The following is a 15,581-nucleotide window of genomic DNA, read 5'->3' as shown; positions in this document are numbered from 1 at the left end:
ACTTTTTAACTTGTTCACATTTAGAGTTAGGATGGAGTAGTGAAGTGGACATTAACAGGGCAATCCAAACTCTAGGAAGCCAGTGTAATTTATGCCAGGGTAAATTATGCCAACTCCATTCAGGAGCAGGGTTACTGCCAGCTGAACTGGCCAAAGCCTGGTAGAGGGAAAACAAGCCTATAAAATAGTTTGATTTACACCATCCTTTTTGCCAGTGTTACTTCCACTCGGTTGCTAGGGCATGTGACTGAACTGAATGGAGTTTGGTATCAGGCTACGTCTCCCCCTGCCCTGTCCCATCCCACCCATTTTGGGAGACTTACCCTGGCCTTGGCTGAGCCCCAGATGAGCTGGGATGGAGAACATATGCTGGCACATCTCCAGCTGGGAAGAGCTGGGATGAGGTACTTCAACTGTTTCAGCTGGAGATCTGTCTGTTCCAAACTCCACTCATCCTGGCAGATCTTGGGTTTGGTTTGCTCCCTAAATTATTTAGTGTAGTACAAACAAAAAAGGATTGTGACAGCCTCCAAAATGATCTTTCCTAATCTGGTACTGGCATTAAAATGGCAAATGCAGTTCAATGTAAGTAAATGTGAAGTGAGGCACATTGGACAATAAATAAACAAATAGATCTTAATTTTACATATACACTGCTGACCTGGCAGGGACTGAGGAGAAAAAAGATCTTGAAGTTACGCTATAGAGCTCTGTGACAATGTTGACCCAGGTGTGTATCAACTGTGAAAAAGGTTAATTCTATGCTACAGATCATGGAATCAAAAATATGTGGTGGAACCACCTTGAATACTTTGTAAAGTTCTGGTTCCTGTATCTCAAAAAGGTTAAATGTAAATCTGGAAAAAGTTGTAGAAAAATGCATTCGAGATGTTCAGGGACCTAGAGCAGCTCTCCTGCAAGGAAAGGTTACAAAATCTAGGGGGGTTTGTTCAGAAAAAAATTGTAAGGATGGACATTATAGAAGTGTATAAAATTATGCATGGTATGGAGAGTGTCGTTCCTTTTAGGGACGGATTTGCCGCCGCCATTATTAAAGGGAGGACTCGTGAATGCTCGCGATACAAACATTTTAGAGCCACGTGAGATCGTTCACCCAATCAGGAAGGGTGTTTGAGCAGCATATAAAAGGCTGCTTCTGCTTCCCACTCTTGCCTTTTTCGCCTCGCGGTATATGCGGTTGGTTGGTGCTTCCCGTGGCTCCGTCGGCGTATTGGTTTGATTGTTCTCTTTCTCCTAAGTTATATTCGATCGTTGCAATCCTCAATCTCTTACTCGATTTGAATTTCCCTCCCCGCTGAACAGCTGGGCGGCGGGCGACCGCCCGCGCGCCTAGCGGCTTTTTTCTTTTTTCCCGTTCGTTCCCCCCCCCTTCAGTTCGTACAGCTTCAGTTTTCTTAATTTCTTTGGTCCAAATTTTGGAGTTTAGTTGGTGGAGTAGTCGTTTCTGTGTTAATTTAGAAGTTAATTCTCCGTTCTTGCCTGAGTTTCGTTTTTGTCCTCGTCTAACCCCTTTTAATTCCGTTTCTCTCTGTGTAATCGCTGTATATAGCATTTTGATCGTTGATCTTTTAATTTATTGGAGCCTCGTTATTGAATTTAATAGTTTTATTTCTCATAATTCAATTTTGTGTGTAGTGCTAGTTATTCTGCAGTTGTTGCTTTTTAACTATAATTAGCTTATTGAAATTTAATACCCCCTTCCTTTTCCTTTATCTCCCCACCACATAGTTTATAGTATAGTATTAATTTTATTATTCATTATCAAATAATAAATAATAACTAATTATATAATCACTTAATAATAATAATACAATAAATAAAATATATATAAATAAATTTAGTTAGCATAAAATTAAAATAATTTTCATTTTCGATTTTCTATTATAATTGGCAATTGTGTTAGTTGGTTAAATTGCAGAACTTGTTCATATTTGGTGGTATATATACACTTTGTTAATTGTGTATTTGTTTATCCTGGTCTTTTGACCATGCCTCCCAAGAAGGTGCAACAGAAGAAAGGGGTTCGGGTGCTGAAGCAGGCCACCAAGCACCCTTCCTCAATGCAGCATCAATCTTCTGACGAGGAGGAGGATTTGGGGACCATCCATGCCTTGGTGGCTAGAGTTGAAGCGCTTGAAAGGGAACGCAGGCAGACTCAGGACGTTGATGCGGGTCCCAGTTCCGGACCTGTAGGTAAGAAATCTGCTAGGTTAGCTTCCAAAATGACTAAATCTCATCTTCTCGACGACTTGGTTTCTAGAGTTGGTGTGCTTGAAGATGCTATGCCCATGGAGGGGTCTTCGGTGCATACTCCTCCAGTTGGTTTGCTTGCTGTTCCGCCCACGAATCTTACCTTGCCTGAACTTGAGCGTCGGGATGTACAGATGCCTGTCCATTCAACACCCGCCACGTTCACTCCCGGGTCTCCAGGGTTCACCATGCCGCCGGTCATTGCTTCTCCTGCAACTTATACAGGTGGGCAACAATTACACCCTCACGCTACACAAGCACACGCCTCTAGTCCCCTTCTTCAGGATAACTCTGCTGATGGTTCCCCGGTGCTGTGTGATTCTACGCACCCTGCTGTTTTTATGGGGGGGGTGTTGGTGCCTCAGCACCCACAGCTCCCTTGGCCTGCTGCTGCAGTATCTCCTTGGCAGCCTTCTGCCAATTCTTCCTCTCTGGCACCCGCTTACTTGCCTCTTCCTCAAGGAATTTATCCACAGGGTGACACATCTCTTCCTTTGGGGGACCATTTATTGTTAGGAACAAAAGAAAAAATTTGGCACGGAGAGTACATCTATTTGTTTTCTCTCCTGTTTCGTGAAAACGAAACGAAACCTAAGGATGGTCAGGAGGTTAAGGAGCGTGAGGCCGCTATTAAGCGGAGGGTCGATCGCATTTGGCCTAACTGGTTGAATGCCTACACAATTTATATGGGGGTTATGACTCAGGCATATCCTTCTAGAGCTTTGTCCATGATAAAGTATCAGAACATTGTTCATTGAGCTTTCCGGGAATTCTCTGGCACAGCTTGGCTTCGGTATGACGAGAATTTCAGGCAGAGGGTGGCATTGGATCCCACCCTCCGTTGGGATGTTGAGCATGCCGGTCTTTGGCTCCGATCTATGACCCCTGCCAGGCCCACCTTGGGCTATAGAGCTGATAGTGGGCATTTGTTAGCACGAGCGCAGACTGCCGCCTTTGGTTCCAACCAAGGCGGGCACTGGGTTCAATCCCAGCAAGTCTGCTGGGCATTCAACAGCACTGGCAGATGTTTCAGATGTCCTTGTAGGTTCAGACATGCTTGCGCAATGTGCGGTGGCACCCACCCCAGTTCCTCCTGTCAGCGTGCACGCACGGCTCGCCAGGGTACAGGGGAGCATCACCAGCCCAAACGTGGTTCTGGCAACAGCGGCAGTACGTCGCAAGGCCAGTAGCCCGGTCAAGCTGGCTCCTTTGGCTAAGCTGTTAGAGTTTTACCCTGATAGACAGGCTGCTAGTTTTATATTGCAAGGGTTTACTGATGGTTTTCGTATTCCCTTTGAGGGTCCACAGATTGCTACATCAGTAGTCAATCAGCCCTCTCTTAGCCATTTAGCGTCTGTTGTGTTAGCTAAGCTTAATAAGGAGATAAGTGCCGATCGTATTTCCGGCCCTTTTCCTTGTCCTCCTTTGAGAAATTTGAGGATTTCCCCGTTAGGTATTGTGCCTAAGAAGCAGGTTGGCGAATACCGGCTTATTCATAACTTATCTTACCCGAAAGGTGCCTCTGTTAATGATGGCATTTCACCGTTACACGCGTCAGTTAAGTATACCTCTTTTGATGAGGCAGTGAGAGTAGTTAGGAGGGCAGGCAGGGGTGCCTTAATGGCAAAGTGTGATATAAAATCCGCTTTTCGCCTCCTGCCTGTACATCCTGATGATGTAGATTTATTGGGTTTTAAATTTCAGGGCCAGTTTTATGTAGATAGGGCCATGCCAATGGGTTGTTCTGTGTCTTGTGCTGCTTTCGAAGCATTCAGCACATTTTTGGAATGGGCACTGCAGAGGAAAGCTTCCTCCTCCTTCTCTGCTCATTACCTTGATGATTTCTTATTTGTTGGGCCGGCTGGGACTTCTCACTGCCTCTATTTAATGCAATCCTTCACCTCTTTAACTGAGGAATTGGGAGTTCCGCTCGCTCCTGAGAAGTCTGAGGGCCCTGCTACTTCCCTTATTTTCTTAGGGATCCAATTGGATACAGTAGCGCAGTCATCACGTTTGCCGTTGGATAAAGTGGTTGCACTGCGACAACTGCTTCGATCAGTGCTTGTATTAAAGAAACTTACACTGGGTCAATTGCAGGAGCTGGTAGGACATTTAGTTTTTGCTTCCAAAGTTATTTCCCCTGGCCGTGCATTTCCCAAGGCGGCTATGTGACGCCATGAAGGGTGTTCGCTCTCGTTTTCATTTTCTGCGTATTACAGCAGGAATGAGAGCGGATTTGCACATGTGGCTTGAATTCCTGACAGAATTCAACGGCCTTTCCTTTTGGAGACAGGAATTGTTATTGGAAGCTGAATTGCAGGTGCATTCTGATGCCGCTGGGGGAACTGGTTTTGGAGTAATATTTAGATCACAGTGGTGCGCTGAGCGATGGCCTGCCTCTTGGCTGGCCAATGGAATTACTTCTGATTTGACATTCCTGGAATTTTTTCCTATAGTAGTAGCTGTACACAATTGGCCTTTGTCATTTCAGAATCGCACAGTGCGCTTCTGGTGTGATAATTGGTCCACGGTTTGCGTTATCAATGCACAAACTTCTAAGTCTCCCCGTGTTATGCGCTTAGTGCGGGCTTTTGTCTTGCAATGTTTGCGCTTTAATATTTTATTCCTTGCCAGGCATATTCCAGGTTTACTAAATTCCATTGCTGATGCCCTTTCCTGCTTACAGATGGCGCGCTTTCGGGACCTTGCACCTGGAGCGGCACTAGATCCTGTGCCAGTCCCACCTTTCCTGTGGAACCTTGGCAACTAGAAGTTGGGGTTGCGATTGTAGCTGCTCTGGCTCCCAGTACTCGAAATGCGTACGAGCGTTCATTTGCTAAGTTCCAGACTTTCCGCATCAGCAAGGAGATGCCTTTGGCGTGGCCTACTCCTGTGGATCATCTATTGCAGTTTATGATAACTTTAAAAGGGCAAAACAATGCTGTTTCTACTATCGCCGGTCACCTTTCCGCGTTTACCTTTATCTCTAAGGCACGGGGGCTGCCGGATCATTCTGTAGATTTTAGGGTCAGAAAGGTCCTTAAGGGTTGGTCGCGTTCCACTCCCAGGTCCACTGACCGGAGGAGGCCAATCACACCCGATGTTCTCCTCCAGATCCTGGCGTTGTTTAATTCATTATGCTCATCTCGGTATGAGTCGCACCTGTTCGCCGCAGTAACTCTGACGATGTTTTACGGTGCTTTTTGCCCTAGTGAAGTATTGGCCCCCTCCAAGCGTGATGTGACCTATCGTGCCTTATGCATAGGCGATTGCACATTAGGTGCCGATATAGTGAGGCTTTCCCTGTGGGTCTCTAAGACCGATCAGAAAGGCCGTGGCACTATTGTGTTTTTACGCAGTTGCCAGGTCTCTGAATTGTGCCCTGTGGCTGCAATGCGACAATTTCTGTCTCTCCGGCCAGCGGGCCAGTGTTATCTTTTCATTCATGCTGATGGTTCTGCCCTGACTCAATTTCAATTTTGGGCCGTTGTTCGGCGGGCCTTGTTGGCCAGCGGTCGTGAAGCTGGAGTCTATGGGCTGCATTCTTTCCGGATTGGTGCGGCTACGGCCGCAGCCCTCGTGGGCATGAGCGTTAGCGATATACAGGCAATTGGAAGATGGCATTCCGATGCATTCAAATCTTATGTCAGGCCTTAATAATAAGGTTTTGTTTTTGTTTCCCTAGGTTTGCTAAGCATCCCTATTCCCGTGAGGATCGCCTTGTGTGGCCACTCAATTTTGTTTTGGGCTCATCGGAGGGCTTCTTCGTCTGCTCCTGGGACCCAGCTGCAGCTTTCTGCTACCGCTACAGTTCACTGGGTAGCCCGGAGGGGCATGTTATGGGATGCGTTTTTGCCTTCCGTGTGCCGTATTATGTCTTCTATGGATCGGCCACATATATTATTAATCCATTTAGGGGAAAATGATTTGGTGCAGAGTCCTGGTGTGGACCTGCTTCTTAAGGTTACTCGCGATCTCACATGGCTTCTTAATTCCTATCCACGCCTTATAATTGTGTGGTCTGATATGCTTGTTAGAAGGGTGTGGAGGGGTGCTATTCATCCCAACAGGATCGATTGATCCCGGAAATGGGTGAATAGGAAGATCAGGGCTCTTGTCCTGTCGCTTGGGGGGGCATTCATTCCCCACGACAGGATTAGGTTCCATGCCCCACATTTGTTTCGTGGGGATGGTGTTCATCTTTCGGACCAGGGGTGTGATTTATTTTTAGAGGATATTATGAAGGGTTTAAGGGTTTTGTTGTCTTCGTTGGGTGGAGTGGACCAAGCTTGAGCTGATCCCCTCCTGTGGCATAGAATTCGGGCAGGTGAGGTATAGTGGGGGATTATATATTTAGGTGGTTAAGGCATCACAAAAGGAGCACTTCCCAGGGAACCATCAGGGTTCATCTCTGGTGGGGATCTGGGTGGTGTCCTTATGGGACCGGCTTGCGCATCATGGTGAACGCCTGTACGGCGGGGCCATGGTGTGGAGGTTGGAACCACGTGCATGGCTCCAAGAGCAAGGAGTGAGGATTTTACACACGTCCTTCACTCTGGAGTTATGCAATAATTAGAATTAATGCCTTTTGAAGGTGGGAGGGTAGTCCCACATAGTTAGGATTAACCTCACCTGCCCGAAGTAATTATATTTGAATGATTGGCTGTCTTGCTTTGGATTTAGTATGTTATATTTAATAAATATAACATTATTCCAATCTTGTGTCATGAGTCTTCCTTGTGTGGTGGCAATGTCGTTCCTTTTAGGGACGGATTTGCCGCCGCCATTATTAAAGGGAGGACTCGTGAATGCTCGCGATACAAACATTTTAGAGCCACGTGAGATCGTTCACCCAATCAGGAAGGGTGTTTGAGCAGCATATAAAAGGCTGCTGCTTCTTCCCGCTCTTGCCTTTTTCGCCTCGCGGCACCCACCCTCCCTCCCTTGTCAGTATGGGCTTTGCTGGTCGCCAAAATGGGGCCGAGTAGGAATTTTTGGGGGGGGATTCTGATTTAGACTCCCTTTGGTTTTGCCTACTCCATGCTGCTCGGGTTAATTCAATTGGCTTTTTGGATGGGTCGGGTTGTGTCTGCTTTGGCTAGCATAGAATTCGGGCAGGTGAGGTATAGTGGGGGATTATATATTTAGGTGGTTAAGGCATCACAAAAGGAGCACTTCCCAGGGAACCATCAGGGTTCATCTCTGGTGGGGATCTGGGTGGTCTCCTTATGGGACCGGCTTGCGCATCATGGTGAACGCCTGTATGGCGGGGCCATGGTGTGGAGGTTGGAACCACACGCATGTCTCCAAGAGCAAGGAGTGAGGATTTTACACACGTCCTTCACTCTGGAGTTATGCAATAATTAGAATTAATGCCTTTTGAAGGTGGGAGGGTAGTCCCACATAGTTAGGATTAACCTCACCTGCCCGAAGTAATTATATTTGAATGATTGGCTGTCTTGCTTTGGATTTAGTATGTTATATTTAATAAATATAACATTATTCCAATCTTGTGTCACGAGTCTTCCTTGTGTGGTGGCAATGTGCACAGAGATAACTTTTATTCCATCTCTCATAATACTAGAACCCTGGCCATCCAATGAAAGTGAAAGGTAGAAGATTTAGGACAGACAAAAAGATGTACTTTTTCACAAAGTGCTTAGTTAAACTATGGGATTCCCTACCACAAGCCCAGATGACTTTAAAGGGAGATAATATATTCTTATTCATGGAGGATAATAATATCAATAGTTACTAGGCATAAAGGATGCATGCTGCTGGAAAAGAACAGTGAGTGTAGTATTGTGCTTTTGTCCTGCTTACAGCATTCATACAGGCATCTGGTTGGCCACTGTGGGAAACAGGAAGCTGGACTGGATAAGGCAATGATGCATTCCAGCAGGCCTTTCTTGTTTTGTCTTTGTATTGATAATTGAGGGTGCCAGATTTTTTTAAATTATGGGCTGTACCCCATATTCCATGAGCAGCATGCAAGCTCACACAATGAATCTTCCCTTTCTCTCCTCTACACTACAATCATATTGTCCCCCACAAAGCCTCTCCAAATTGCTCAACATTGGGTGTAGGAATCTTGCATTCCACTGATTCAAGATTCCTCCATTTGATTTCTAGGTTTGATTATTTCCTCAAATCCTATTCCCATATGACACAGCCCACAATGTTTGACAGGCTTCCTGATTCTCTGGAGAAGATGGAGGGGGTAGCAGAAAGATCTATTGGCAATAACTTTGTTGAGATACATATGGACAACCTTTGGCCCTCCAGATGTTTGCTGAACTATAACTCCCATCATCCCATGTTTGCTGGGATTGATGGGAGCTGTAGTTCAGCAACATCTAGAGCAGCCTTTCCCAACCAGTGTGCCTCCAGATGTTGTTGGACCACAACTCCCATCAGCCTCAGCCAGCATTGCCAATGGCTGAGGCTGATGGGAGTTGTGGTCCAACAACATCTGAAGGCACACCGGTTGGGAAAGGCTAATCTAGAGGATCAAAAGTTCTTAACCCCTGCTTTAGATTAACTTTGTACTGATCTTGAAACTGAACAGAACAGAATTCAGATTCAGAAGTTCAAAATAGAAGGGAGGAAAACAAATAGTTAAACCATATAACTGTTGGAATAAACAGCAGCTTTTAATTAACACCCACTGTTGTGAGAGAAAACCAGCTACTAAATGGTTAATGTACCTAGGAACAGAAATCTAAGTGGCCTTTCTGAGTTGTCTATTTAGTTTCTCTATGCATTTGAACACCTCTTAAGATATCGTATCCAAATTTTGCATGAGCTACAATTCTCAGAGTGATTTAACAATCAATCCCTCTTCCCAGGAACTGTGGAAAATGTAGCTCTGTGAGGTGCATAACGGTCTTGTAACAGCATCCTTCACAAACTACAGTTCCCAGGATTCTTTGAGGGAAGCCATGACTGTTTCAAGTGGTAAGATACTGATTGACATGCAGATTTGGCCTGCACTGATTTTTTTGATATCTTAGAATTCCTGAGCAACGCCAGGTATGAGGCTTCTATTTGCTTATCTTTGCTTGGTGCATGACTTTTTGAGATTTTCTTGTTACAAGTAGGATACTATAACAAGGAACTCTCAAGCCATGCTTGGCTTCTATCCCTTTTTGCTTGGAACATTCCTAGATCAGGACATTTGCTCTCTGAACATGTTTTGCTGAATCTTAATGAAGAAAGTCATTACAATTGTGCCAAATTTCCTGACTCTTTGAGGCCACTGACTTTGAAGAAAAGCCACACATAATCTCAGCTTTAAACTCTTTCCCATTAACAGTAGTCCTTTCAGACATTTTTATCATTAATATAATCCATGTATGTGTATTAGAGATAGATCCTCTCTCTCTCTCTTACACTCACACACTTGTACATCAATTGTATGAACAGTAAACCTGTCTGGAAAAGTTCATCAGCTTAAGGAAACCAAAAGGACTGCAGGAAATCATTTGCAAATGTAGTTCAAGGTAAATTCTCCTGAATTTGGTTTTTGTTTTACTTCCAAAGTAAATGTGTCTTGGATCTGGATGGACGACAGGATTATGGGATTTTCCTTGTATTCATTCAGTGCAGCAGAATTTACTCCTGCAGTGTTAAGAAACTTAATTAAGAAGAGAAGATGATTCCCTCCACAGGTACCTCCATTATGAAAGGACATCTTGGTAGAGCAAATAATCTCAAGGCGGGAAGAAAATGATTAGCATGGTATTGTAATTGCTTTTCCCTGCTGAAGATTGTTGTGACCCAATACATTGGAAACATTACAGGTTTTAAGAGACCAATCTGTAGAATCTAAAGTATCAAGTGCCGGACCTGCATATAGCAAAATGTTCAACAGGTCTTTTTTCCAGAGTGCTCTCTGAATAGTATAAAGCCTGGAATCACATGAGAGTAAATTTATTCTAGACAGGATCAAGGAATAAATCCATCACAAACACTACAGTAAGTGGAGTATTCCGTAGTGTTGCTACAGATGCAGCTGTCAGCTGCAAGGCCTCCCCCATTTTAGCTGGCTGTTCATAACACTTGAATAGTATCCAGAAGAATCCTCCCTCCATGTATAACCTCACCTGCTTGCCTCACCCCTGATGCCTACACATTGAGCAGTATGTTGGCAAAGGTGGGAAACTATAATAGAGACCTCCTGCTTCTTTGAAGAGCCTCCTTGCCCAACATTCTGGTCGATATGCAGAGTTTGGGGCTGAAGTGGTGGGTGAGAGGTGCAGGGCTAGCAGACCCCCACCCCCATCTGCATGTGGTCATATGCATGGAATAGCCCTGTAAGTCCAGTTGAATGTTATTACCAATGGGATTGGAATCTGAAACCTAAAAAATGTTTTCTTGAAAATAAATTCTATGAATAATGCCCATGTATAATGTCTATGTAGGTATACTAGGACTCACAGTGTTACCCATCTTTACATTTAAACCTTGCTGTTTGTATACACTACATATGTTTTAATACATTTTTAAAAAGTCAAGGATAAGAATCCACCCAAGATCAGTCCTGTTAAATTCACAAACGTAACCCCACAGAAATGGGCCACATAGTACATAAAGTAACATTTTATCTTAATAAGATGAAACTGTAGTCACATTACCTGTGCAACCGTTCAGCTGAATGCATTGACGGAGCAGTTCATTCTTTTTGACTGCAAAGCGAAGCTGAACTTGTGTCACAACTTTATAGCAATACTTTTCAAATCTGAATGAATCCAAATGTTCTACTCTTTCTTTAAATTAGGGATGTATGACCACCACCACCACTACCCTGTGACATTTTGTTAGTTTTGACATTCCTTAGACATTTAGGGTTGTCTGTATTTGAAATCAATAAAGGTGGTACATGGGCAGAGACCATGGTGTAACCTGGTTCACCTAAAATATCAGATACACACATATAGAAAAAAATGCTGAGCAGGGAAAAACAAGTTGATTTTCTGGCAAGTAGCCAAAGGCAAAAAACAAAAATAAAAAATAATCCATGCCATTTTTCTTTTTGTTCAATTTGGCATTCTGTACTTTGGAGAAATTTCCAGATTAGGGATGGATGCATCTGTCAGTTTCAGTTTATTTCCGTTACTCATTTTTCCAATCTTAAATTCAGTTCCCTAGGTTTCTGCATTTTTTTTAAATATCCTTACAAAAAATCATCAGAATTTTAGTGCACATTTATCCTAATAGACACTGTATATGCAGGGGTTCTATAATGTAAGGGAAGATACAAAAAGCCTAAATAAATAAATAAGCAATTTTAAGCAACAATTCAAACCCAAGATCTCCCAGGATTATTGGAGTTTGGACCAAGCAAATCTATAGCGGAACCAGCTGAGCCCAGGCTCAGCCTGTGCTTGGGACAGAAGAATCTGTCCATTCCGGTTCTCAGTGTCTCATTTTTCTAATCTTAAATTTGGTTCTCCACTTATCTGCAGCAATCTGTGTGTGTTTTTGTAAAAAATCCTCATGAAAATTCTTCAGCATTTTAGTGCAAATTTCTCCTAATAAATACATTTTATTCTGTTTTGACTAATGTGCATATTTTTGCAAGGAATGTATGTTAATGCATTTTTGTCTGTTATTTTCACCAGTATATTCATTTTGTGTACACTTTCCCCTAATATATGTATTTTTTCAAACATTGCTTGGTTGGAGAATTGCATTGCAAAATTTGGATGTGCGGATTTTGAAGGATGACTGTGTTTTGGTTCTCATATTTCAGAAAGTGTGAATTTGATAAATACGGTTTTAAATGTGAACTCAATTGAATTTCTCACCCACCTCTAGCCTGTCCTCAGCTAGAGGTATGCTGGCCTAAGTCCTCCATCCCAGCTCAGCTGAGGTAAGTCCCAAAATAGAGGCATTCTGGGGAAGGACAGGGGCAGCTTGGTCATGTGACCTAGCAACCCAGTGGAAGTTACACTGGCCAAAAGGGTGGTGTATATCAAACTCTATTTGAAAGGCTTGTTTTCCCTCTGCCAGGCTCAGGACAGCTCAGCCTGCAGGAGCTCCCACACACAGGATATTGAATGGGGAAATTACACCAGCATAATTTGCTGCAGCATTAATTATGCTTGCTTAGAGTCATAGATTCTTTCTTGTTATCATTTGGATTGTTTGTTCTGCCAGCAAGCAATTTTCCATAATATTTATGCCCATGATTTGGCAACACAAAATTCAGAGAAATGCAAATTTTGAAGGATAGCTGTGTTTTGATCCACGTATCATTGCAGTGTAAATTAGGTAATTAACATTAAAATTCCAGCAGAACCACATTTCTCCCACATCCCCCTTCCATATTCATCCTTGGATTTCAGTTTAGGTGAAATCTGAGGGCAACATGAGCCCTATTCAGATATTGTTGCCTAAATGGGAAATTTCAGCCCATGAAGATGGTGCAGGGCCACATGGAAAAGAAAGGGACTTAGTGGGTATAGATGGGAATACTGGGGTGAGGGCAGTGTGTGCATGGCCCAATGCCTTCTGCATGGTTTGATATTTCTGTTCAGACATAATGCCTGAACAGGGCTCTCAGCACGTGGAACTACACTGAACAATATTGCTATGCTTATTGAAATCATCTTGGATTTCCTCATAATTTCTCAGATGTTTTGCTTGAGAAGACTCCCCCCCATTTACTTCCAACTTCACTAACTCTACTCCAGAATCACAGAAGATTTTCTTTATCATATTTACTGAGGGAAATCTAGCAAAAAATTAGGCATCCTTAAGTTATACTAGATTGCTTTCTTTTTATACATGAATAGCATTGACCTTTTTACCATAACAAATATAAATAACAAAAATAAAATGCAAATATGCTAAATAAACAAATCTTCAAAAATAGAAAAATGCAAGTCTTTGAACTCACAGAGCTAATTTACAGCACAGTGAAGAAAAGGGATAAAGAAAATGAAAATGTCATTGTTATTCTCCAAAACTTCACCCAAAGGTCCCAGGACAGTTTACAACAATTTTTAAAATATGACATTAAAAATAATTTTAAAACTACCTAAGATCCCAAAATATATAGTAATTCATCAGGAAATGATAAAATGAAAGAAGTTCAATATTAATTTGCTTGACCAAAGGAGACCTAATTTGTCTTCTTTTTTTAAAAAAGGAACTTTGCTGATTTGTGGGCCACACATTTCTGAACTGAAAGCTAAATGTCTTTTCTTTAAAGAGCATGGCCTATATCAGGCTACCAAGCCAACTACTATCCAACAGTCTGTTTTTGCAGTGACACTGTGCAACTTGTGTGTGTATCCATATGTGTATCCATCATCCTTAACCCTAACGCTAAAGAAACAAATGATACATTCTACAGCAGGTAAATAAGCATCTCACACAACATCTCTTTTCAGGCATTTGGGGCAAACATATATGAGCTTAAAGAGGGGCTGCAGGTGCACATGGAAGCCTTGCTCCTGATGTTCTCATATATGCTCCACTCAGAGCTTGGAAAAGTTACTTTTTTTGAACTACAACTCCCATTAACCCCAGCTAGCATGGCCACTGGATTGGGCTGATGGGAGTTGTAGTTCAAAAAAGTAACTTTTCCAAGCTCTGGCTCCACTTTGAACCTTCTTGCTTTTGGAGGGTCTTAAGGGAGATTCTAAGTGTGCTCAGGTGAACAAATATAGAATCCACTCCATAACCAGGAACCCTCCCTGATCAGGATTCTCAGCCACAAAGAGGATTCTAAGAACCTGAATTCACTTGGGAAGGCCTGAAATGGAGCTGGTGCACATTGAAACATTGGGAGTGAGGTTCTCTCTGCACTTTTAGCCCACAGACATTCCGGGGAATGCCCAAATAAGGATAATGTGTAATATGGGAAGACTGTGACTCAGGAAATAGTCCGTGTTTTCATCTGTGAAATGATTGCTGGAAGGCTTGTGAAATGTGGACTGGCCATTACGTTGTTCTTCTGATCTCACCCTCAGTTTTCTCAGCAGGACTAAGTAACCTGGCAGACTCAAGCAGCCACAGCTTGTTTGATCATGTTTGCCATAGATCCTTCACTAGCAACTTGGATGCAGTTACCATGTCATCCAAGTATGTAAACTTTAAAGGTACAGCAGAACTGAAAGTCTGATGCTTCCCGATTTTCACACAGTGCCACAAAGTATAATTTAGCTGCCTAATCCTTGAGATTATCAAGGCATATTTAATGGTTGCCCACCCTAAATGACAAAAGAAAGGGTTTCAGGTCCCATGAATGCACCCCAACAGTGCATGGTGCTACTATGCCTCCTTTCCATTGTTACAGCCTGGCATTCATTTCCCATTACCAGGATTGCCAACCAGATTCTTCTGAGTACACATAACACCGCAGAACTGAGCCACTTTGAAAAAGGAAGGGCAGAGATCAGTATTTTTTTGCTTTATGAAGGCATGGTTATTCAGATGTGCTTACCTATGTACCATTGATGTTTCAGGGTGTCATTTATGATTCAGCAGTAATGGTGATAGAGATTTCATTAGAGGGAGGCTGGGATGTATTCTTCAGTGTATTCAAGATTAAAATGCTGAACAACAATAACAAACAAACCTCAATGCAGTATATTTTAAGATAATGGTTGGTGTTACTTTCTTATATCTCACAGTAAGAAGAAATTCTAGTAATACTGCAGAATAATATGTGGTCTATGAAATTTGGTAGTGGGGACAACAGCTGTCTTGCTGCTTTCTGTAAATGGTACCTTTGAACACAGTAAAAGTTTAATATCATGTTGTATTGGAGGACGGCAGGATGGAGTTCTGTGGGATCACACAGGGATGCTTTATGTTCATTCCCAAGCAAGTGACATAATGCCATATTTGAATTTTGCCTTGGGCTAAGGTTCAGTGGCTGTGAAGGTTATAAGGCCTTTGGGGCTCAATCCTTCTAGTGACAGCTTATCTGTTGCATATCCCAAAAGGTATCCATGAAAGTCAGGAGAGCCTCTAGAGAAGCACTCTGTGAGGATCATGGAGCCCTATATTGGTGCATAAAGCATAGCATTAAAAGGCCTTTTGTAGTTGACCAGCTTTACCTTAGAGGTGTGTGTGGAAGGATGCTGTGTTTGAGAGACTCTGTATGCTGCTGCAGCTGTGGCCACTTACTCCACTTACTCCACAACTCTGCCATCCTGTTTTTTCTCTGCTCCAGGTATATAAAGGAGAGGGGCTGCCTGAGGCAGCACCTTGGCGTCGCGCAAAGTGCAACGCTGAGTGCGCACTTAGCATCGCACTTAGCGTCGCAGTTGGCGTCGCCTTGAGGTTACCTTGGA

General features: G+C 43.1%; 1 protein-coding gene across 1 annotated transcript; it reads left to right on the top strand.

Annotated features, from left to right (window-relative positions):
- Positions 1-1,920: 1,920 nt before the first annotated feature.
- Positions 1,921-7,730, top strand: LOC133385778 (uncharacterized). Its single transcript, XM_061629355.1, has 2 exons — positions 1,921-2,496; positions 5,957-7,730. The coding sequence occupies exons 1-2, from the start codon at positions 2,010-2,012 to the stop codon at positions 6,349-6,351; spliced, it is 882 nt and encodes a 293-aa protein (XP_061485339.1). The 5' UTR covers positions 1,921-2,009; the 3' UTR covers positions 6,352-7,730.
- The last annotated feature ends 7,851 nt before the right edge of the window (positions 7,731-15,581 follow it).

The sequence above is a fragment of the Rhineura floridana genome, chromosome 5, assembly GCF_030035675.1.
Source record: "Rhineura floridana isolate rRhiFlo1 chromosome 5, rRhiFlo1.hap2, whole genome shotgun sequence".
Lineage (NCBI taxonomy): Eukaryota > Metazoa > Chordata > Lepidosauria > Squamata > Rhineuridae > Rhineura > Rhineura floridana.
Note: the sequence above shows the minus strand (reverse complement) of the source record. Positions and strands in the feature narration are given on the sequence as shown.

Excerpts from the sequence above, each read along its gene's own strand:
- LOC133385778 (XM_061629355.1), top strand. The coding sequence starts at position 2,010 with ATGCCTCCCAAGAAGGTGCAACAGAAGAAAGGGGTTCGGGTGCTGAAG. Across the intron at positions 2,497-5,956 it reads TTCTCCTGCAACTTATACAG|GTTTGCTAAGCATCCCTATT; the intron begins GTGGGCAACAAT and ends TTGTTTCCCTAG.